General features: G+C 40.9%; 1 protein-coding gene across 2 annotated transcripts in view; it reads right to left on the reverse strand.

Moving 5' to 3' along the window:
- PAPOLG (poly(A) polymerase gamma) overlaps nt 1–24638 on the reverse strand; it is an 81534-nt gene that overhangs the window by 45850 nt on the left and 11046 nt on the right. For both annotated transcript variants that reach the window (XM_073628105.1, XM_073628104.1), the window contains exons 2-7: nt 17633–17791; nt 17408–17474; nt 9710–9791; nt 9482–9591; nt 5224–5277; nt 2155–2266 (exon numbers count right to left, since the gene is read on the reverse strand). In XM_073628105.1, coding sequence (XP_073484206.1) covers nt 2155–2266; nt 5224–5277; nt 9482–9591; nt 9710–9791; nt 17408–17474; nt 17633–17791 — 584 coding nt within the window. The remainder of the gene's footprint in view (nt 1–2154; nt 2267–5223; nt 5278–9481; nt 9592–9709; nt 9792–17407; nt 17475–17632; nt 17792–24638) is intronic.

Consider the following 24638-nt stretch of genomic DNA (forward strand, 5'->3'; position numbering starts at 1 on the left):
TCTCTTCATTGATTTGGATGTAATTCTTATCTGATGTATTGTATGAATAATATTTATGTGTGCAATAATTTTTTTTTTTTTTTTTTTTCAAAAAATTGAGGCTCATGTATGGCAGTCTAAATGCAATATTGTACAAGCTTCATAAATGAAACATACTGCCCTGACTGAGCAAAATGCTCCATTATTTGTGTCTCACACACTCCCCCTCCCAGACGGATCACAGTGGAAGGGTTTTAGCTCCAGGCACTGCTGCCAATTCAGAAAGCAGTGGGCAAAAGTAGGTGTGGCCAGGTGCTAATTAACAAGCTACAGGCTTGTGAATCAACAGGGACAATGCTGATAGCCATATACCCTGCAACATTTTCTTGTCCCACTGTAATACAAGTGGGCACAGCCTACAGGAGAGTGGCAACTCTGCTCTGAATGCAGGAATGGTGCAGGATAACTGGAAGGATCAGAAGGTATTTGTGGGACTTTGCAGAGGGCTTAAGAGAAAACTGTAAAGAGCAGATACAATTATAATTGCATAAACTGCAGCACTTTTTTTTCTAATGGGAGGCCATCGATTGTAAGCTCCAAGCAGGGCTCTCAGATTCCTCCTGTATTGAAATTGTACTGTCTTGCCCTCATATTGTAAAGTGCTGCCTAAACGTTGGCGCTATATAAATCCTGTATAAAATTATTATATAGCACTAACAGTTTGCGTAGTGCTTTACAATGCATAGAGAGGGGGACGGGGGAAGGGACAGAAATTACAATAGAGTTCAATACAGAAAGGACAGGAGGGCCCTGCTCGTGGAGGTTAGATAACCCCCTAAAATTTATATTCCAGAACGATTATCAGTGCATCTGTGCCAGAATTCTGGCACAGGAAACATGGGCAGACTGGCAGTAACCCATTTATCATGCTTATTTGCATAATTTTTCATGAGCAACCACTGTGCCAGAAAGTGGCATTTCGGCCATTTGTTAACTGTGCCCCAATTCACTATTATGTATTTCACCAACCTTGACCTGAAGGAGATCCTAGCGACTGTGGTTTTATGAACCGTCTACATCAGCGGTGTCAAACTGGCAGCCCTGCAGTTTTTACAGAACTACAAGTCCCATCATGCCTCTGCCTGTGGGAGTCATGCTTGCAACTCTCAGGCTTGCAATGCCTCATGGGACTTGTGTTCCGCAACAGCTGGAGGGCCGCCAGTTTGACACCCGTGGTCTACATGATCAGTCCAATACAAAACTACGACTACACAGCTTACTTCTTTATAAATACATTTAACTGAGCACTAAAAAAAAGCTGATTTGTTACCACGCACAGCTGCACCAGTTTTAGTAAATCAACACATGTGACTGTTATATGCAAGGTCAAACATTTTTATACAAAGTGCCTCAGAACTATATTGTATTCTTGTAATTAAATGCGCAATATTACAATCTGTACAGATTAACAAACATTTGTCACTAGCTTTGTAACATAGACATTTATGTAAAGCCTAAATCTATTTTCAGGAAGTTTGTTTGACCCAGGAACAAAAAAAAAAAAAAGAAGAGAATGCATTGCAACTTACCAGTCCTTATATGTGATGGATGCTTCAAGGGGTTTACCCCCCTCTTCAGGCTGAGAACATTTTTAGTAAATACAGAAAATACCTGCCGATACTGCTAGAAATGCAGTGTCCTTGTCACTTCCTGTGAGCTGCACTTGTAGGAGCAAAAATAATCTTATCGTTCTTCAATAAACTACTAATCTCCCCATCCCCCATGTAAGAGATGATCAAGGACAGATTTGAAGTCCAAGCTAGATGGTAACAATTGCTACCTCTACATATAGGAGTGAGTGTAGCCACACAGACAGGAAGTGTTTTATGTGCAGGATTACAAGATGAAAATAATGAAAAAAGGCTGAAAAAAAAAAACACTAATGCAGGTACCTGATCAAAGGACTGATCTGCTGCAATGTGAAAGGTTTGTTTTTGGGTTTAGACATGCTTAAAAAAGAATCTGTGTGTGGCCCATTTAGGGCAAATTAAAAAAGGTTCTCCTGCAAACCCTCACCATCAACTCATACCCACCTGAAAGGGCAAAGTGACAGATTACCCTCTACTAATACACAGCAACAATCAATAACAAAGTTCCTACAAAAAGCCAACTTACCATTCAAACTCCTTATGCATCTTATATCTACGTTTTTCAAATGTGAATCATCACGCAAGTCCATATTATCAGGAATACATTGCAAGGGAAGCCTAGCAAAAACTAAATCAATCTGAAGGAAAGAAAATATATTTACAATTACAAGTTGAACATAACTGCAAAATGACAGCAAAATAAAGATAAAAAAAAAAATAAAAGAACCCATGTACATTTGGCAAGATGCTTTACAGCGAATTCATAATGAACTTTATTACGCCAGTATCAGACTGACTCCCACATAGTATAAAAAGTTCCAGGGCGGAGTCTATGTAAATATAGCCTGTAAGGCTCGGTTCAAACTGGGGCGACCTGTCAGGCGACTTAGCCACCTGACAAGTCCCGCTCTATTCAGTGCAATGGAACCATTCTAAAATCAAAGTGCCTCAAATCGCTCTGACTGATAAAAAGGTTCATGTACCATTTGGGGGCAACTTCAGAGCGACATGTATGGACTTCTATTACAGAAGTCACGTGCAAGCCATGCTAAAGTCGCGCTGTACGGGGCTGCTTCAGAGTCGGGCAACTTTGAAGCCACCCCACCATGAACCAAGACTTATGCCACGTACACACGAGCAGAATTTCCAACAGAAAAAAATCCGAAGGGAGCTTTACATCGTATATTCTGACCCAGTGTATGCCCCACTGGACTTTTTTTGTTGAAAATTCAGACGGACTTAGATAGAGAACACGTTCTATATTTTTCTGATGGAACAAATTACTATTGGAAAAACCGCTTGTTTGTATGCTGTTCCGACGCACCAAAAATGACGCATGCTCTGAAGCAAGTACGAGACGGAAGCTACTGGCTATTGAACTTCCCTTTTCTAGCCCCGTCGTATGTCACCGCGTTCTGGGAAGGTCGGAATTTGGTGTGACCATGTGTATGCAAGACAGCTTGAGCCGAATTCCGTCAGAACTCAGTCGTAAAAACCTTCAGCGTTTATTCAGACGGCAAAACCAGTCGTGTGTACAGGGCCTTAGAGGATGGCTGCTTCCACCTAAGGCTTCTAAGACAGGTATTTAGCTGTATGACAGGCTCCTTGCAGAACAGGGCTTGGTCCAAAGAAAAGAACACATTCGTTACTATACTCTGAACACCACCTAAATTAACCGCGCTCCAAGGTTAAAGCGAGTTCCACCCATAAAATTAACTTTACAAAAATACTCAGCATTCTCCCTCAGCAACATTTGGAAAGAATTTTTTTTTTTTTTTTTTACTCACTCTGCAACTGCTGTTGCTATGGAGTTCCTTCTATTCTGCCACTTCCGGTCCACAGCGATTGACGGGATTTCCCTCAGCGCCTGTGCTCCTGGGAGATGTGCGTCATCCTTTCCCAGGAGTCAGTGGGCAGCGCCGAGGGCTAGCATTGCGTTAGTTAGAAGATTCCTTTCCCTGCGCCCTGTGTATATGGCACATGCAAGATTGGGAGGTGCAGGCTGGGCTATCCAGCATCACCATATCCCGGAAGAGACTGCTAGTGGGCTTCACTTATTTTTTTAATAAATCTTAGGTTAGATAGTTTAGTTTAGGGGAGGGTTAAAAGCATCATCAGGTTTTGTCATCCGTGTCTTAAAAGTTACATGTGTATAGTATACAGGCAGGATCTTGCTGCCAGTTTATTCCAACAAGATTCTGCATTTTAGATTGTGAAAATCAGGGTGAATGAATGACACTCAGCGTCAGCAGGCACAAGAGTGTTTGGGAACTAGTGAATACATTTCTTTAGTTCAGGGTTACGCAATTAGCGGACCTCCAGCTGTCACAGAACTACAAGTCCCATGAGGCATAGCAAGACTGACAGCCACAAGCATGGCACCCAGAGGCATGATGGGACTTTGCAACAGCTGGAGGTCTGCTAATTGCATATCCCTGCTTTAAGTGATCTATAGATACATCACATAAATACAGCAATCTAGAGTCCTTTTTTGATAAATGGGATCATTTAAAGGGTTTATTAACTCACATGTCTTAGTTTATATAATCTGCTTTGTCTTCCAAAGATATGCCCTCTTGTGTGTGCACAGGATAAAATAAAAAGCGCCATATGTACATCATTTGTGAGCGCTGAGCAGCGGTCACGTGATGTGCCGCATCTCTCCTCTTTCCGTCTGACAGATGCAGTCGGAGGGGCCGAGGATTCTCCTGCTGACATCAGTCTGGAGGAGGAGGAGAGAGCCAGCGCATCACGTGGCTGCTGATCATCGCTTCCAAATTTTCTTTTTTAAAAAGCTGCATATACCTTAATACAACACACACACACACACACACACACCCTTAGAAGACAGCAGATTATATAAAGTAAGACATATTACAGCAGCAGGATGGGGGGGGGGGTATGGTGGGCCCTGACACAGGAGCCAACAGACAGGGATGGAGGGAGGGACAGCCAGCAGGGTTGCGGATGACGGAGGCATGTAAACTGACCACGGTGTCAGGGCTCAGCAGCCATGATTAACGTGGTCAGTTTACAAAGGGGGAGGGGAGAAACTGCCAGGATCAGTCAGGTTTTTTTTTTGGCGTTACGGGGGTCCAAATGATACAGCACAAGCACTGTCATAACATGATTTAAAGGATCCGGATCATTTTTTTTGGGGGGGGGTGTCAACATACGCTTTTAAATTCTTAAAATGCTCTCCAACCCACATTTTTGCCATCATAGGGCATAGGCATGTACCTTATTTTGCACAGGCAGTCTACTTGTTGACCAGAATAGACCCGATCAGGCATACTGTGCCTGATCACTGTAAATGCTGAGGAATTACTGCACAGTACCCTTACTGGTTGCCAGTTTTCTGGGCCAACTCTCATATTGCACGATCACCCACACTATTAGTCATGGTCATTTGCAGCCTAGTACTAGAACCACTCCCAGCACAGTGGGAAACCCATTTCACCTACCTATACCATAATGCCAGAAAAATACAATAAAAAAAAAAAAAATAAGAGGGGGGGGGGGGGGGGGGGAGAGGTTGAGAAAAAGCACTCATTTACTAATTGATAGAATTTACAGTTTACATGAGGCCCCATACCTCTATCTTCAAGAATTCAAATTTTAGAACAGGTACAAAAGCATCTTCCACAGCCTAAAACAAAAACAAATTCATTAACTTCCATGTAAAAAACAAAAAAACAAAAACATAACTACTAACAATTTAATGCATCTTTACTTCAAGAATTACTTTGAATAGCAGAAAGACTGTTAGCATATTTCATGACCAAATTCTAACTAGGTGTAGAAAAAAATCAGTTATTTATATGTACACAGGAGTGTCGTTTTTTATCCATTCGGAGTGTAAATAAGCCCTTAGTGTTTGGTCAAGAAATCCTCACGCTTTAATAATTGGCACTAACAATTTACATTATTCTGGAAACTTACAGGTCTTTTTACCATGTCACACTAGTGATCGCGCCATTGGCAAGCACGCACAATCACACAAAAAATAAAAGCCGTGCAGGCAAAAACCTATCACCTGCTCGTATGCTTTGCGTTCACTAACAAAAATGCTACAGAATTTCAGTCAGCAGCAAGAGACCAGCCCCCCCCCCCCCCCCCCCCCCCCCATGTAAACATTACAAAATATCTGCTTGGCTGTGGAAGATTTCATATGACGCATGGGGAGGAGAGACTGATTTAGGCAAAAAACAGACCACGCTCTTTGTTTATTCAGAGAGTGTTTTTTGAAGTATATTAAATGGTAGTTTAGTTTATTATACGTTATTTTTTTCCATAATATTTTAAATTGAGAGAAAAAGGTACATTGAGTACTAAATTTAAGATTATATGCAGAGTGCCCAAGACAAAAAAAAAAAAAAAAAAAAAAAAAAAAAACTTTCAAGAGTGTCAAATAAACCAAGTATAATCAGTGTGACAGTGACAATACCCTTAATACAATATTACAGACCACACCAAGTTCCACGAGAACAAACTTATTTGCCGTGTCCAATACAGAGAAAATAAGGAACAATAGATCAACTCTGAAGAAGTGGGGGGGAGGGGGGAACCGAAACATGTCAGCTTGGCTATATAGCAGGATAAAATAGGAGCATACATATCTTGTACAATATGGCATCTTGTGGTCTATGTGTTTTTACCAGTTGCACTTTTGTAAGCATCTAAATTTTTATCCATTTTATTTACTCAAATAATATTTTTGTGATAATGCTCTAGGTGCTTGTGCCTTCCTGTCTCCTTGTTTTTGTAGTTCCATTTTGGATTCCCCAATACATGGAAGGCTGCATCTGCCTAGAATTTGAAATTGTTGCACAGTCCTATCCACCAGTGGAGGACCTCTGAGCGCTGTAAGTGATTGTTTTGTATAGAATTTATACTTGTCAGTGCTTGAGCTGCTTTCAGCCTGCAACTGGTTTCAGCCTCAATAAAAGCACTCCAAGGAGCACTAGCATAAGACGCAGCATTGTGATCCATGTTTTAGAAAGAACCAATGTATCACAGAGGCTATAGGTTACTTTTTATCATCATCTCCCCCCCCCTTTAGTTCAGTATTAAAAAAAAAAAAAAAAAAAAAAAAAAAAAAAACCCCACACCACAACCCACACACAGAATCACGAAAGTTCAAAAAAAGCTTCCGTTACCTTTGGGAGCCATAAAGCACACTGCACATGCTTGGAAACCACCTTAAATTCCACCTTCCCCGTTTGCATTAAAGCCCAAATAGTGGAATTTCACTAAAGTCTCTATATTAAATTTTACTAATTAGTAATGATTTCCAAGGCTAAAGTAACCTTGACAAAAATATGAAATGGAGGATGGACTTTATAAGGCACCACAAAAAAAAAAAAAAAAAAAAAAAAAAAAAAAAACAAAACAAAAAACACACCTTTCTATTCATAATACAGCATTATTGCTTTAAAACATAACACCACCTATTATACCAATAGCATTGGACTATCTATCCATTAAAAAAAAAAAAATCCATCCATTGGTATTGTTAAATCTTGATGTATCATTGAAGAATAGGAGGTGTGCCGTAACTCAGCTCTACATGTTGCACATGAGAACGCTTCTTCAAGAGCTTAGGCATGTAGTCTACGTGGATAGAGAACGAACAATGAAATTCACAGACATAAATATCTAAAAAACATTTATAGAATTGTAGAATAAAAAAAGTACAACATGCTAGCCATCTCTCACCCCAGGTATAACAAGGAACACAGCCCAGGTGTTGGTTTGTATTATTTTATAGGAGCTGGGTTTGCTGTATTGTATATAGACAAGATATTACTTGCTTGATAATTTCCTCTTTTTTTTTTTTGGTAGTGGAAAAAAAAAAAAAAAAAAAAAAAAAAAAAAACAAAAACTTACCCCTTGTACACTTTTTTTAATCAAATAATTTTTTAATTTTTAGTATTAAACATTTCATACAACTAACCACATTCAACTCATTACATTGTACACGGTAATAAGTATTCATCTCCTATGAACAGTTCATTACAATTTTTGGCAATACATCTCTGTATACTCTGCTGTATCCTGGATATCTGCCCTCTTGTATGCTACTATGACTGAAAAGATGTAAGTTTTCTCCTTTTCTTGTTGACAAAGAGTATTAATTGCACACTTACAGTATAGGTGGTCACACTCCTGTTTATAAAGTGCAATCTTCCTTATGGGTTAATATTGGCTGTTCACATATCTGTCTATCTAGGTAGTAATGTACCAATGTTATACGTGGGGTGAGCGATAGCTAGCATGTTGTACAATTACAGGGGGTCCCCGACTTACGAACATCCGACTTACGAACGACCCCTACTTACGAACGGGGCCCGAGTGACGTCACCGCGGCCTTGTCCGGCCTAGTGAAGCCTCCAGGATCCCCGGTCTTTCCTACGAGCGCTGCCCCGCGGAGGTGCACCACGGCCGGCCTGCCTGGACACACCATCTATCCATCTCCCTGCTGTGCCATCAGGTGAGCAGTCCGGCAGTACTGTAATATGCTTAATATATGCACAATATGCAGTGTACTGTACCTGTTCCTCCTGTCCCTGCCCCCATGTAGAGTGAGAGGGGAGAGCTGTGCTCCTCCCCTCTCAGCTATGACAGAAAATCTAGCAGTGCTAGGAGGTGACAGGGTCAATAAAGGGAACCTGTCACCTCCAATTGCTATCACACAGGGAATTGTTTTCTCCTGTGTGATAGCAATAAAGTTAAGTGAAAAAAAATTGATAAAAAAATAAAATTAAAAAAAATAAGAAATACAGTATTAAATTAAATTTTAAAAAAATAACAAAGTAATTAAAAAAAGTAAAGAATAATTAAAATAAAAAAAATTATACTGTCTGTATCCTCATTAGATGGATTTAATCTCACTTCCTGACTCTGAGACTAGATTTGCACTTAAAAAAGGTACTGTTCCGACTTACAAACAAATTCGACTTAAGAACAAACCTACAGTCCCTATCTCGTTCGTAACCCGGGGACCCCCTGTATATAAATGTTTAGATAGTAATGTCTGAATTTCATTGTTCGTTCTCTATCCATGTAGAATAAATGCCTAAGCTCCCAAAGAAGTGTTCTCACACGCAACACGTAGAGCTGAGTTACGGCACACCTCCTATTCAACACTACAAGTAACGCTATTCAAGTAACAATACCAATGGACCTATTCCATTTTTTGATGAATAGATAGTCTAATGCTATTGGTATAATAGGTGGTGTGATAGGTTTTAAGGCAATATTGCTATATTATGAATAGAAAACGTTTTTTAGCATTGTTAATTTGTAGATTTTGTAATAAAGCTTATTGAATTTTAATATGTTATTGTGGTGCCTATAAAGTCCATCATCCATTTCACATTTTGTCTTGCAATTATATTGGGACGTGGCACTTTTGTATCCACAGTACCACTCTGATGATACAAATAAAACCTTTTCCATAAAGTAACCTTGAGTCTTTGTCTTATTTCCTATAGAAAGAAAGAAGCCTGAAAAGCCACCACTGACACTATTGTTCATTTCTCTTAAAGGACATCCCCTAAACTGAAGAATAAGGTGCTTAAATGGTCTGTACTAATTTTAGAATATATTTATCAGGTCAGTATGTTCACAGAATTTACACAAAACCATGTCTGGGACAAAGAAAAGCACCAAAAGCCTGGTGAACACCGCTCTAAAATTCCAGATGTTATGCTCATTTCTGGAGTCTATTCTAGTGAAAAGGAGTAAGTTTGCTCTGAGTCTGAACTGACTGACTACCGAGCCTTTAACTTTCTGCTTCCCCGATAGGCTGCATGCAATATAGCAATCCAACAGATAATGCATCCACATACCCGGACATCCCTTATCCCATCCTGGAGCTTTAGTTTTTCAACAAACGATTGAAAGAAATCTGATCTCTCAACATGCCTCGGAGCAACACACAGAGCATCAATATCAGAACCTTTGAAAGAAAAAAAAAACAAAAAAAAAAAAAAAAAACACCATTTATTATACGCGTCAAAAAAACAAAAACACTACATATAGGAGTACACAACCGACAGGAGCAGATGTCAGCAAACCTTTAGTATGAACTCCAAGCCGATAAGATCCAAATGTGAAGATTTTGCCTCCAGCTGAGGATATTACAGTGGGTGGAAGGCTCTGTAAAAATAAAAAAATAATTATCACTTATTGTAATAGTAGCCATTTCAACTGCTACATTGATGGACAGTAAATAATTAGTCTTCACTGGCATCCAAGAACTATCAATTAAAATTGCCAAGATGATGTTGTCAAAAAGGATAGACAAGCTAAAACAGAATAAGGAATTGTACACTTTTTCCCCCCTATATAACGAAGAATAAAGTAGGGGCTCTAGCAAATCTATTAAAAATTGTGTCCTTGCCCCCAAAAATTTGAAAAAGTCTGGCACTTGGACAGATTCAGAGTCCACGACAGATGACCAACCTGTTGGAAACTGCCCTGACTAGATGCCCTGGGTTCCTACTTGGCCCTGTTGAATGTTGGGGTCCGCCCCCAGGCGGGTGGGCGGTGGAGTCAGTCCAGTAGTTGAGTGATTTCACTCGACCCTAGCTGTCCTTACAATATCTGGCTCTGACAGATAAGAGGGATGAGAGGTCCAGCAAGATCAGATATATCCTATTAACATCCTTCCATGTTGAAACTGGGTACTAGATACGTTGTTAGTTAGTAATTTTAACTGTAGATAGAATTGTTTAGTCTTGAGATGCATTGCGAGTTGTACGCGGTTATGCACATGGCTATGTGCATCAATTGGCCGGCGTATGCCCCAATAGCCCTGTTTTGTACCTCTACATTAAAAATTTTCAATAAAAAGAATTTACAAAAAAAAAAAAAAAAATATTGTGTCCTTTCATTTTTGCTGGCATAAAACCAATGTAAATTGATGACATTCAATCCGTGCAAGTCTGTTTATAGGTAAGAAACATGTTTTTAGGCTTTTGCCCACCTATGACTATTCTCTTCTACAACTAAAACTGATGGATACTGATTTAAACTGAAGATAGAGGGGACAGATAAAAACACTGACATAAAATGATTCATGTTTTCATGTGCTTTTTCTTTATCAGTTTTAAATAATGGAACTGATGACAGTTGTGTGAAAGCACTTTTTTGTTTTTAGTAAGGCCCCTTTTACACCAGCGGACCTATTGGGCCTGCCTGAAAAACAGTCAGGCTGACCAAATTGGGTCACCCATTGTCCTCTATGGGGCGAATGCCAGCGGACATGTGTCAGCAGACACCGGCCGGGCATCCGATCCAACAAAACCTGCTAAAAACAGACATATGGCAATACATTCAGATAAAAATGGACATGCAGTCCCATAAAGGAGAGCGGGCACGGACCTGTCATCCGCCTGCTGAGCAGGTGGATTCCGCTCAGACAGACCCACCCCGTGTAAAAGGGGCCTATTTAAATACATACACACACTCTGGATATAAAAAGTCTACACACCCCTGTCAAAAAGTTGTGTGAAAGCACTTTTTATTTTTAGTAAGTCCCCTTCATACCAGCGGACTTTGTCTTTTTCAGGCGGACCCAATCGGGCCACCCATTGTCCTCTGAGGCGTATGCCAGCGGACACAAAGTCTACACACCCCTGTTAAAATGTCAGGTTTCTGTTATGTAAAAGCTAAATTTCAGAACTTTCTCCACCTTTAAAGTGGATGTAAACCCACTCTCCTTTTTTAAAGTACTGCCATAGTGGTGATCTATAAGGATATACATGCCTCCTGCATGTATCCTTACCTTTCAAATGTCTCCCCTTTAGCTGTTCGGAGCCCCCAAAAACGCCGGATTCAGTGGGCGGGTCTGTTGCACGGCGCTCGGTGGGCAGAGCTATGACATCACCAGACTCCCCACCCACCTCTACACTCTTGCCTGGCCGGAGTGAAAAGTGTGCGCACAGGAGAAGAGCGCGCTCATGGCTCCTGTCACTTCATGTGTCACTGTCCAGTGACAGTCGGGGATGATCAGCGCGGCAGGGACAGCTGTGAGCACGGATCCCCCTGAATGGCTTTTCCGATGAGAGCCATGGGAGGCAGAGAAGGAGAAGCGGCTGATCAAACGCCATCCAGGAAGATCAGTGCTCACGGCTGTCCCTCCGCTGCACCGATCACCCTTGAGTCTTCCTCCTCCAGCCCCCCTCCTGTCCTCATCCGCCCGCTGTGTCTTTCTCCTCCATGCCCCCCTCCATGGTGGTGGAGTGCTGCTGGACACAGATTTTATCTATCTATATAATAAAAAAAATATAATATAGCTGTGTCCAGCAGAACCCCCCCCCCCCCCCCCAATCAGACCAGTGGAGTGTCTGCAGCCAGGGCTGAGATTGTGTGGAACATCCAATCCTGGCAGAGCAGCAGAAGAAAGGAGTGGGAGGGAATTAAAAAATAATGGATGTCATGCTGGTGCACTAGATATGTAAATCACCTGTCACTCACAGCAAGGGGGAGTATTTGACAAAGTTTTTCTCAGTTTGTCAAGATTTATCTCACTGAACAATAAAAGAGGATTGCTCAGAGATGGATTAACTGTGTGGCAAGGCTGGGCTCAAATGATAGGAAATCTTATACTCTACAATATGACATTTAAAAAAAAAAATAAAAAATTCGGGTTTACATCCACTTTAATGTGACCTATAAACTGTACAACCCAGTTCAAAAACATAAGTGTGCACACCCTCTTATAACTGTGGATGTAGTCATGTTCAGAATTAAGTAATCACATTCAAACTCATGTTAAATAGGAGTCAGTACACACCTGCCATCATTTAACATGCCTCTGATTAACCCCAAATAAAGTTCAGTTGTTCTAGTAGATCTTTTCTGACATTTTCTTAGTCACATCCTACAGCAAAAGCCATAGCTTGCAGAGAGCTTCCCAAGCATCAGAGGGATGTCATTGTTAAAAAGGCATCAGTCAGGAGAAGGGTACAAAATTTCCAAGGCATTAGATATACCATGGAGCACAGTTAAGACCAGTCATCATTAAGTGAAGAAAATATGGCATAATAGTGACATTACCAACAACTGGACGTCCCTCTAAAATTGATGAAAAAGAGGAGAAGAAAACTGGTCAGGGAGGCTGCCAAGAGGCCTACAGCAACATTAAAGGAGCTGCAGGAATATCTGGCAAGTACTGACTGTGTGGTACATGTGACAATAATCTTCCATATTCTTCATATGTCTGGGCTATGGGGTAGAGTGGCAAGACTGAAGGCCTTTTCTTACGGAGATCATCCAAGCCCAGCTAAATTTTGCAAAAACACATCGGAAGTCTCCCAAAAGCATGCAGGAAAATAAGTTATGGTCTGAGGAAAACAAGGTTGAACTTTTTGGCCATAATTCCAAAAGATACGTTTGGTGAAGAAAAAAAAAAAAAAAAAAAAACCCACACTGCACATCACCAAAAGAAAACCATATCCACCATGAAGCATTATGCTTTGGGGCCATTTTTATTCAGCTAGAACAGGGGCCTTAGTCATGGTAGAGAGAATTATGAACAGTTCCAAATACCAGTCAATGTTGGCACAAAACCTTCAGGCTTCTGCTAGAAAGCTAGGAGCTTCATCTTTTAGCATGACAACAACCCAAAGCATACATCCAAAACAACAGGAATGTCTTCACCAGAAGATTAAAGTTTTAGAATGGCCCAGCCAGAGCTCAGACCTGAATCCAAATGAAAATCTGTGGGGTGATCTGAAGAGAACTGTGCACAGCAGATGCCCTTGCAAATCTGACAGATTTGGAGTGTTTTTGCAAAGAAGACTCATACCCAAAAAGAGTTCATTTCAAGAGTGCTGTAATAAAATCAAAAGGTGCTTTAACAAAGTATTAGTTTAAGGGTGTGCACACTTATGCAACCATATTTTATTTTTACTTCCCTCCACCTAAAAGATTTCAGTTTGTTGTTCAACTGAGTTGTACAGTTTATAGGTCACAGTAAAAAGTTAAGGATTTATCTTGGTCTCATTTTTTTTTTTTTTTTACACCACAGAAGCCTGACATTTTAACAGGGGTGTGTAGACTTTTTAGTGTGTGCGATAGATATATATATCTATATATCTATCTATATATATCTAGATATCTAGATATCTAGATATCTAGATATCTAGATATCTAGATATCTAGATATCTAGATATCTAGATATCTAGATATCTAGATATAGATATAGATATAGATATAATGTGTATATGTCTATCTCTATCGAAAGACCAGGGCAGAAAAACATTATACGCTGCGGATCTTAGTGCAGCTCAGTGCTGCCACCTGTTCCACTCTGAAGGTGCGGATAATCGTATACAATCGATAAAACGGATTCTAACGAATAAATACACATCTCTTATCTATAAGTGTAGAGTGTACTCAAATATAAACTATTCCCCTTCTAATTTAATCAGATTTTTTTTTAAATGATTAAATAGGTTTTTAACTATACCTCAGTTTGCCTTTGTACTAGTCTCCTTAAAGTGAATGTAAACCCTCTCCTATACCCAGTGAAGCGAACAGCCTCAGATGATACAAAGAGATGAACAAATCTCCCTACATAAGTTTTACATGTATATCTGTGGTCTTCAGCTTTCTATATTCTTTGGAAAGTGAACATAGTGTTGGAATGTTTACTTTATATTTCAGCAGTGGGTGTGGAGTCTGGGCATGCCCGATTGGAGGAAAGGCACACACCCTCCCTCCAGAGGAAGAAAGAAACTTGCAGAGCCGTGCTGTGAATAGACAAGCTCTCTGTTAATTTATAGCAACCTCCCAGACACAAATTTTCAGCTGCTTTTATCTCCCGTGTTTTCTGCAGTCAAACTCCCTAGTATGTTATCCTATGTATCCATGCACACATAAGCAGTTATCAGCAGTTTTTGACAGGGGCGTTTCCTAGCTGGAAAAACCCCCCAGAACTAGTGGGTTTTGATATCAGTTTTTCCAGCTGTAAAAACGCTCCAACTCTGAAAAAAAGCTAAAAAGAGCTTAAAAACAAAAAAGAAAAACAAAAACAAAAACAAAAACAAAAAAAAACAAACCCCCAAAAAACAAAACTAGGCTATTCGGCAGTTTATCAGCGTTATTGAGCCATAAGCTTTAATTGGAGTATAGTTTTTTTTTTTTTAATCAAAAGCTAAAAAAGGCCAAAGACCCATGGGACTTAGGGCTATGGAGAGAAATAAGTAAATACTACAGATTTATGTGCCTAGGTCAGATTTTATGAATCGGGTTTACATCCACTTCAAAGTCCCTGTAAGTCAGATTGGTAAAGGACATGGATCTTTGTAAGCCAATAAGGCTTTACTGAAATGTAAAAGGTACAGGTCATTAAAAGTAACCAAACTTGCAGATTGGAAAAGAGCATAGAGATGACCACATCTGTAATCTGCTCTTTCAGTGGTCGGTCTTGGGCAAGTTCAAATACTTGGATTACAGTCAAATAAAGGGCAACATTTTGCAGCGTTTGGCAGAGGTGTCTAGCAGAACAGGATTACAGATTTGTGTTGGGTAGGTTGGTTCACCATGTGGTGAATGATCTATCTAGCCATATACCTAGACACACTCATCTTTAGAAATTTCTTCTAGAGTATTTTGACAACTTCTATAAAAAAAGGAGGAGCTAAAGTCTCCTAATAAAAAAAAAAAAAAAAGCAATAAAAACGCTTTTTTAAAATTTGGATATTGTCAATTTTTGCATGAAGTGCTTACTTGCCAAATCTCCAGTTTGCTTGTCCCTGATGAAATGCTGGCGGCTGCCTTCTTAGGTGAGGTCATCTGAGGCCTGCGCCATTGAGTTCTGGGATGTAGTGCAGCTGGTTTACCCAGCATGCATAACGAGTACCGCAAGATTACACTATTAGGGCTCATCTTATGTACACTACAGCTTCTAAACTTGAGTTTAGGAGCTTCCAATGTTTTTTTGCCAAAGCTCCTAAACTCCATGTACACATACTCTTTTTTAAGAGTTTAAAAGTTGCTGCGGTTAAGAGAGGGTCAACATCCCTCACCTAAACACGAAAGAATTGCGTTCAGGATAGGAACATTTTGACCGCTGTCCTCTGCAAACCGCTGCATTTTGCTGCAGCCGGCGGTCCACCTAGGCTGTGTGTGTACATGAAGCCTTAGGATACCCGAAGACTTCTGGGATAGATATTGATATCCCAGGAAATTGCCCAATGATGTAATCGCCTAGGCAGAGGGAACAGGAAGTGTTGGCAAACTGCATTTAAAAAAAGTAGGGCTGTTACTGATTAAAATTTTAGTGTTCGATTAATCGATTTTTTTTTTTTATCAATTTTGATTATAAAACGCACATTCAGATTCAACTACTTATAGCTGATCTCCTTGCATTGCAACTCTGCATTAGTCAGTGGTAAACACTATATACAATCACCCGACACTAGTTAGTTTCCACAATCCATGACTTAACTTCACAGTTCACACAAATAAGTTTTATATTCAAACTGTAGCACTGACGCAAGTCGGATATAGCGGGGCATGGCTAGGACGTCACACATCAATCAAAAGCAAGTGCTGCCATCATGGCAACAGCAGAAGCCGATCCACACGGCAAAAATATCACAGCTTATCAGCCTCTAAGGACAACAATGTTAAAAACGGAGGTTATCAAATTTGCCTACACTTAGCTCACTGAATGATCCCAGTTAACCACATCCATATTTACCATCACTGTCCAGTGACGTCATGGACACAGACGTCACCAGACTCCTCCCCCCTTCCCTTTGTTAGCAGACTGAGGCACTTGGGGAAGAGGGGGGGAGGGGAGAAGTCCGGTGATGTCGATGTCCTTGACGCCACCAGATCTCCGACGGAACTGCCTGAAGACCCGGAAGCCGGCGGAGAGGCGAGTACCGATCAAAAAAATTAACGATTAATCGAGGAATCTTTAATTCCCCCAGCCCTATAAAAAAGGTAGTTACAAATGAAAAAAAAAAAAAAATAAAAAAAAATTTGACAATATCCATTTCGGACTGCACATGCCCATTATAAGAGGATAACTGAAGAAAAGCCAGCACTCTGGATAGATCATCTGTGGTCTTTATTGTATCAAGTCAAGTATAAAAAAAAACACAAGCAGATGCGTTTCGGCACAAGGCTTGTTCACAGCTCAGAGCACTTGGATTTTGGGTGTGCCGAAGTTACCAATTACCGTATTTATTGGCATATAACACGCACAGGCGTATAACACGCACATTCATTTTAAGAGGGAAGTTTCAGGAAAAAAATTAAATTTTAAATAAGGAACTTTGAAGCAAAATAAGGGTCAGTGCCCATCTGCAGCCTCACCATTGCCATCAATGCAGCCTGATTAATGCCCACCTGCAGCCTCGCCATTGCCATCAATGCAGCAGCCTCGCCATTGCCATCAATGCAGCAGCCTCGCCATTGCCATCAATGCAGCAGCCTCGCCATTGCCATCTATTGACTTCCTATTACAGAGGCTGCCAAGTAAACAGGAGATTCTCACTGTATGTAATCTGATGGCACTCGTCCCCCCCCCGTTGCCTCCGAGGCAGCTGAAATTGAAGTATTGGCATATAACACGCACACGCTATTTGCACCCGATTTTCATGGTGAAAAAGTGAGTGTTATACACCAATAAATACAGTATCTGCTTTTTGGATATCGTAGTTCAGAGTGGTGTTACTTTGTGTTGTCATTATAAGAGGAAGTTAACAAAAAAAAAAAAAAATTATGGGTGAAGCTCCCCTTTAATAGTTACCTTAATTTCTCCTAGTTCTGCAATCCATTCTTTGACCAAGTTGTTAAGTTTGCCCAAAACAAACATTCTGAAAAAGGAAAAGACAAGACAATTATAGCCCTGATTTCACAACGCAAGCCTTTGTGTACATTGTTCACAACATTTCACAAAACGGGAACAAAATTACAAGCTGCCCGTTTAGTAAACTTGGCTTCTTGGGGTCACTTGGGCTTGAAGAGTTCTAACCTGTGACTGAGCTCCTCATCGTCTTCAAATATTCCAAAAGGTTGCAAGGCCTCAACCAGCTTCTCAGTGTAGATGCGATCGCTTTCTTTGGGACCAGCCCAACTAATTGGGGAGGTGATGCCATAACATTTTTGAGCTTGAACATCTAGGTGGTCATTCCTGCCAGAGAGAAAAAAAAAAAGAATAGAACTTACGTTTTGTTTAAAATGCCTCAAGCACTTCTCTACATTTCCAACTGTCATGGTATATTAAAGCGGATATTGTATGTCATGGTATATAGGTCATGCTTATATTTATTTTCCTTCCCTGGTTCATCCTTTTCCTCAACATGATAAAATAAAATGATCAAATAAGCAATGCAATATCCTACCAGTGTAAACAAAGCAAAAAAGTGATCACAATTACTGTATTTATCGGCGTATAACACGGGAAGGCTGCACTGGGGAAGGCTGCACTGGGGAAGGCTGCACTGGGGAAGGCTGCACTGGGGAAGGCTGCACTGGGGAAGGCTGCACTGATGGACATTTAAATGTAAGTTTTTTTTCCTTAAAATTCCCTCCTAAATTGGGGTGCGTGTTATACGCTGATAAATACGGTATATCTTGTGTTAAAGGATCACAAGAAGACATAGAATTTCAGAACGTTTTCCACATCCCGTAACTGGAATCAGAACAGTTCACAGAGGGACCAAATGTCTCCTGGGGAGACAGGCATTTAAATCGACTTGGCAAGCCAAAAAATTAGGTTGCACAAAAAAGAAAAGAAAGAAGGGGAGGAGAGGTAAAGAAAAGCAAAGGGGAGCAGAGATCTGACACAGGTAACAAAAAAGTAGAGGTTATCTAAAAGTTGTTCGGAATACACTGACACCAACGCATAGAGGTAATGTGACCTTTGACAAGTGATAGTCTTACAGAGTTTCAAATGTAGTGTACCTGGTATTAGATTTGTGTTGAGGTGTATGAAAGAAAGGACTGGATCTGAATAAATACAACAGTGTAATATGGGGCAATTGGTGCTGAGAGTTAAAGAAATCCAGTGCATATTCCTTTGCGAAAAAAAAAATTAAAAAAATTTAAACCCCTATATTATTCTACCACTGAAAAAAAACTGGGGGTGACCATCCTCGTAGTTCCTAATATATGTATTGTTACTGTGAACCTAGCTTATACTAGGCCATATTTATTGATCTTTGTTATAACCATTGTTTTCTATGGCTCACAGCTGCACTCTGTACCTTTTTACAATGTTGATTACATTTAAACATTTGCAGGGTTCATACCATGTATCTTACAAAAATTTAATAAAGGCCTATTAAAAGAAAAAAAAAAAAAAAAGAGCCAGAAGTGTTTTTTTTTTCATATTTGCTTTTATTCAAAATAAAGTTTTATGTTTATGGGGGGGGGGAGAGAGAGAGAGATAGAGAGAGATAGAGAGAGATAGAGAGAGATAGAGAGAGATAGAGAGAGATAGAGAGAGATAGAGAGAGATAGAGAGAGATAGAGAGAGATAGAGAGAGATAGAGAGAGATAGAGAGAGATAGAGAGAGATAGAGAGAGATAGAGAGAGATAGAGAGAGATAGAGAGAGAGATAGAGAGAGAGATAGAGAGAGAGATAGAGAGAGAGATAGAGAGAGAGATAGAGAGAGAGATAGAGAGAGAGATAGAGAGAGAGATAGAGAGAGAGATAGAGAGAGAGATAGAGAGAGAGATAGAGAGAGAGATAGAGAGAGAGATAGAGAGAGAGATAGAGAGAGAGATAGAGAGAGATAGAGAGAGATAGAGAGATAGATTTGCATTGATGTGCAGCTTTTGCGCAATGCAGGCACAGCATGGCTGGCAGAGTGCCATACAGATTCCTGAACACACCAGGGGCCCCTGTCTTATAACTCAAGAGCCCTCAGGCCTGAAGCAAACAGTGGGTTGGGCAGGAGGTGCGCAAATGTCTAAATGCTTTGATGGGCAAGTCTAAGGCCCATTACACGCAGGGCGGATCCCCTCAGCAGACTACGCTAGCTCAGCAGGGGATTGCTCCGTTGATCCCCGCCGGGCAGGCAGACGACAGGTCCATTTCTGCTCACTGTGCAGGGACGGGCCTGTCAGAGCCCCGCTGTTCTCTATGGGAAGATCGGATGAAAATTTGATCATGTCCATTTTCATCCGATGGATGGAAGGCGAACATATCCCCATTCGTCTGTTTTCAGCGGATCTTATCGGATGGCAGACGTCAGCAGACACATATCCACCGACACCCGCCTGCCCATACACGTCAATGGGTGGCCCGCTCAAATGCGCCTGAAAAACAGACCGGCGGATCTTTGCTGGCCGATCGTGTGAAAGGGGCCTAAAGCCTCGTACACATGATCGGATTGTTGGCCAACAAAGCATCAGACTTTTGTCCGAAGGGCGCGTGCCTGGATTTTTTGTCTTGCATACTAACAGCACACAATTGTTTGCCAACAAACACGTAGTGACATATGAGGAATTTCAGCTCTCGAGTGCCACCCTTTGGGCACCTTCTGCTAATGTCATGTTTGGCGAGCATTGATTCCGAGCATGCGTTTTTGTACTTTGGACTTAGTGTGATGGACTTATGTACACAAGATAGGAAAATCTGACCATTGTCCGCCTAAAATTTACTTGCCTGCCATGCAACATTTGTTGGTGGAAAGCTGGCCAACAATTGTCTGAAAGAGCGTACTAACGGTGGGATTTTAGGCAAACAGTCTGTCATCACACAATTCCCAGACAAAAATCTGATTGTGTGTACGAGGCTTTAGTCTGGAGAAATGGGCATTCTTAGGCAGACTGCATTTGCATGATCACCAGTCTAAAAAACACTTACATGTGATCCCAAGCATCCATGGGCTGAAATCCAAAGAATGAAAGAAATTGACCAGGGAAAGTCAGGCTGGGGAAGAAACACCTAGATGATGCTGGAAGTTCTCCATACAGGAAATGAGGAGGGCTCAATCTGACTTGCTGCATTATCTAATGCACACTGTGTAGATCAAAGTGCGCTACCAAATCAGAGTAAGCAATTTCAGTAAAGGAGAGGAGCTTGTCATTTTCTGCAAGAGTTCAGCTTTAAGTGGGAATCAAAACAGAAATTGGAATATACTTTCAATTTGTCAAGTAGCTAGTAAAAGGAGTCCTCTACACCCCATGCAAATGGCCAGATACTGCCGCATTCCACAGAGGTGCTGATAATCTACTACTATACTAGTACCCAACAAGGTACACCTTGGATTCCAAAAGACGGGTGCAGACAGATTATTCTTATGCGTGTTCTCAAAGTAGAGCAGCTGCGCCTAAATTTACCCATGTAAAAATTGTACTTGAATTTAATGTACGCTGCGCCTTTTAGAATGCATGAGAGTCACGTTTACAAAATCTGTCTGCACCAGGGTTTCTCTCTGTAAAAGAGTTAGACTTAATTAGCTCCACTTTCATAAGATATGAACGGTCAGCATTTTAATTGGGGCAGGCACTGAGCCACAGTGGTGCATTTTAGAATGACCTGAATTAGGCGCCTGGTTGCTGTCAGAACAAAATGTCAGAGGCTTCATGAATTTGGCGCAACACAAGAGAGTGAACAACACTACAAAATTGGCACAGCAGCTACAATGTATTCCCCCATAATGTTTAAAGAATTCCAGGCATGCCATGTTTTTACATCATTACATTGTTCCAGCCTGGACCAATGTAACAACTATATGTATACACACACACACCTGGCTGATGCCCCTGGAAGTTGGAAATCACTGAAGTAGATCCCACTACGCCAGTGATGCCCACTTGCTTTTGGGTCCTGTGCTGAGTGGCAGGTCTGATGCATTGTGAATACCAGAGGTCAGCTGCCCAGCATGGGTGCCATTAGGAGAATGCTTTGCATTTTCAGAATGGATGCAAAAGCATTCTGATTAGATTAGGTGGGGCGACAATTTTACTCTCCACCTCATCCAAAGAATGTTTTGATTTCCATAAGAAATGCATATTGGCCCCTGTACTGAGAGAATCCGACTTCTCAGCACAGGGGCATCAGCCAGGTGTGAGAGAGAATAAAATTATATATATATATATATATATATATATATATATATATATATATATATATATATATATATATATATATATATATATATATATATATATATATATATATATATATATACATACACATATACATATACATACACACACACACACATTATATATATATACATATACACATATATACATACACACACACAAAGTAACTGGTAAAAAATACACCGTATGTGGAATTTATGGTTAGGCAGTATATGAACACAAGATAGCACACAGAATTACTGCATTGTTATACAAAAAGAAAACAGTTCGAGAAAAAAAAAGTAACGTGTCCAACATAGCAAGGAACACGGGGCTGATTTTGCTCCGGCTTTCCTGATCTGCCTGCTAGTTCCAAGTCAGTGGAAGCAGCCAGGCAACTAGCATTTCCAGAATGTGATCAGGAACTGAAGCCGCTGTATATCATTCAGCACAGGTTCCCTTTAATCACACTACGTAGTATATTATAGATTTTTTTTTTTTTTAAAGCACCTTTCACTTTTTGTGACCATTTTTAGGCGATCCTAATATACACGCGTGCCATGTTATCATTTTGAAAGAAATCAGACATGACATTTCTTTGAATAAATCATTACTTGTAATATATAATTCACAGGCAGAAAAGACAACTGCATCAGAAAATAAATGTAGATGAAGACTGAAGATGTCCAAAGCAAAATAATAATTCAAATACTTGAGAATATTATAAAACAAAGTAAACTGACATTGTATTGCTTCCTCCGCTAACACACAAAATGCACATCTCCCAGGACATGCAGGTGCTGCACGGAGTAATGCAAGTTTTTAAATAGCCTGCTCCAGTCCAGCACATCTCTGTGCTTTTCAAAAATAGACACAAGCTTCTCCCCTCCCCCACTCACATGTGACCATTTATGTGAGCAACCCACCTCTGGAAATCAGCTTAACATTTGTTTCACTGGGTAAGCCCAGGTTCACACTGGTGCACGGCTGTTTGATTGCAGCGCTTTGTGCGTTTTAACCATGTTTTCATACATAACCACAGTCCCATAGACTCCTATTAGGTTGGGCGTTTTTGCTGCATTTTCTGAAGGGGCACTAAAAGTCCTGGAAGCTGCATCTTTGGTGTGCTCTCAGAGAATGTGGCAAAAAGGCACAACTAGTGATTGTAAAGCTTCAAGTTTTTTTTTTTTTTTAACAAACAAACATATCATACTTACCTCAACTGTGCAGTTCGTTTGCAGAGTGACCCCAATCATCCTCTTCTGGGGTCCCCCGGCAGTGCTGGTAGCTCCTCCCCGCATCGTATAACCCCCTAGGAGAAGCGCTCTCCCGAGGGGTTACCTTGTGGGCACGCTCCAGAGTCCAGCATAATGCCGGACATTGACCACCCCCCCCCCCCCCGGCGCCGTGTTATCAGATTTGATCGACGGTAGCAGGAGCAAATGGCTGCACTGCTATCAATCTATCCAATCAAGAGCCAAAAACCCCGGGCAGAGAGGAAGAGTGCGTCTCCGCCGTGGGAGATTCCAGGGCTCAGGTAAGTAAAATGGGGGGGCGGTCACTGCCAGGTGTCTTGTCACCTTAACGCATAGGATGCATTACGGTGAAAAAAAAACGAGGGTTTACCACTCACAATGCCTACCACTGCCACCAGGGATGCCTATCAGTGCTGCGTATCAGTGCCCAGTGCAACGTATCAGTGCCCATCAGGGCTGCATATCAATGCCACCTATCAGTGCCGCCTACCAGTGCCGCCTTATCAGTGCCCATCAGTGAAAGAGAAAAAAAAAAAAAAAAAAAACTACTTACTTTTTTTATTTGGTTAGCAAAATATAAAAACTGCAGAGGTGATCAAATACCAAACGAAAGCTCTATTTGTGGGAACAAAATGATAAAAATTTACTTTGGGTACAGTGTTGTATGACCGCACAATTGTCATTCAAACTGCGACAGCGCTGAAAGCTGAAAACTGGTCTGGGCAGGAAGGTGTATAAGTGCCCTGTATTGAAGTGGTTAAAAAAAAAAATTTGCCTTTAAACCCACTTTAAAGGGATCTTATATTCTGAACCAAAAAGTCGTCTACCAGCTCTCTGTTGTACAGATCACAGGGGGTCACATAGAACATTCGTCCAGCCCGTCATCTTCTGTTTTTGTGTTCACACCATGCCTCTTCAACTGTTGAGCTGAAAAGATTGATCCAGGCTCAAGGAAAGGGCACATCAAAAACAATTGTCTTTTATGTGCCCTGGAGCAGGAGTAAGAACAGGCAATTGTAGAGCTGGCCATACATGGATCGAAATTCAGCAGGGACTGACCAAACTCTGATCCATGTATGGCCTTTGCGGTTGTAAAGAAGTCTAGCTTCCAGTTGACTTCTGTTCAACTACCCCGCCAGAGAATTTCTGCCCGATCAGCACTACAGGCTATAGACTGCAGTGCTGATCAGTGCATTCTGAGGGCTGGGAAGATTCACCAATGTCAGAATACAAAGACACAATGGGCAGGAAACCTCCATCCACCTCACAAGGTGTGGATGTAGGAAAACGGGTCAGTTTTTTGTTCAGCCCGCTGTCTATCCAAAATATAAATAAAATAGTTTTGCCTAAAGCTCTACTTTAAGCTACAAATATATCTTATGATCACAAGTCCTTGATTACAGCTCTATTTTCCCCATGAAATCTCAGTACCTGATTGATCGACATAATCAAAGGCAAAGTATGATAATTCATTTTAATTTCAACTTAGTTTGATCAAATCTGTTCTAAACTGAATTCTAAAGCGATGTTCCGCCCATCGCTGCAAAAATTAAAAACCAGCAGCTACACATACTGCAGCTGCTGACTTTTATTAGGACACTTACCTGTCCTGGAGTCCAGTGATGTCGGCACCGCAGCTGATGTTTCCATCAGCTGTCAGGTGCTGCCGTCGCCACTGCGGG

The sequence above is a fragment of the Aquarana catesbeiana genome, linkage group LG04 (assembly GCF_042186555.1).
Source record: "Aquarana catesbeiana isolate 2022-GZ linkage group LG04, ASM4218655v1, whole genome shotgun sequence".
NCBI lineage: Eukaryota > Metazoa > Chordata > Amphibia > Anura > Ranidae > Aquarana > Aquarana catesbeiana.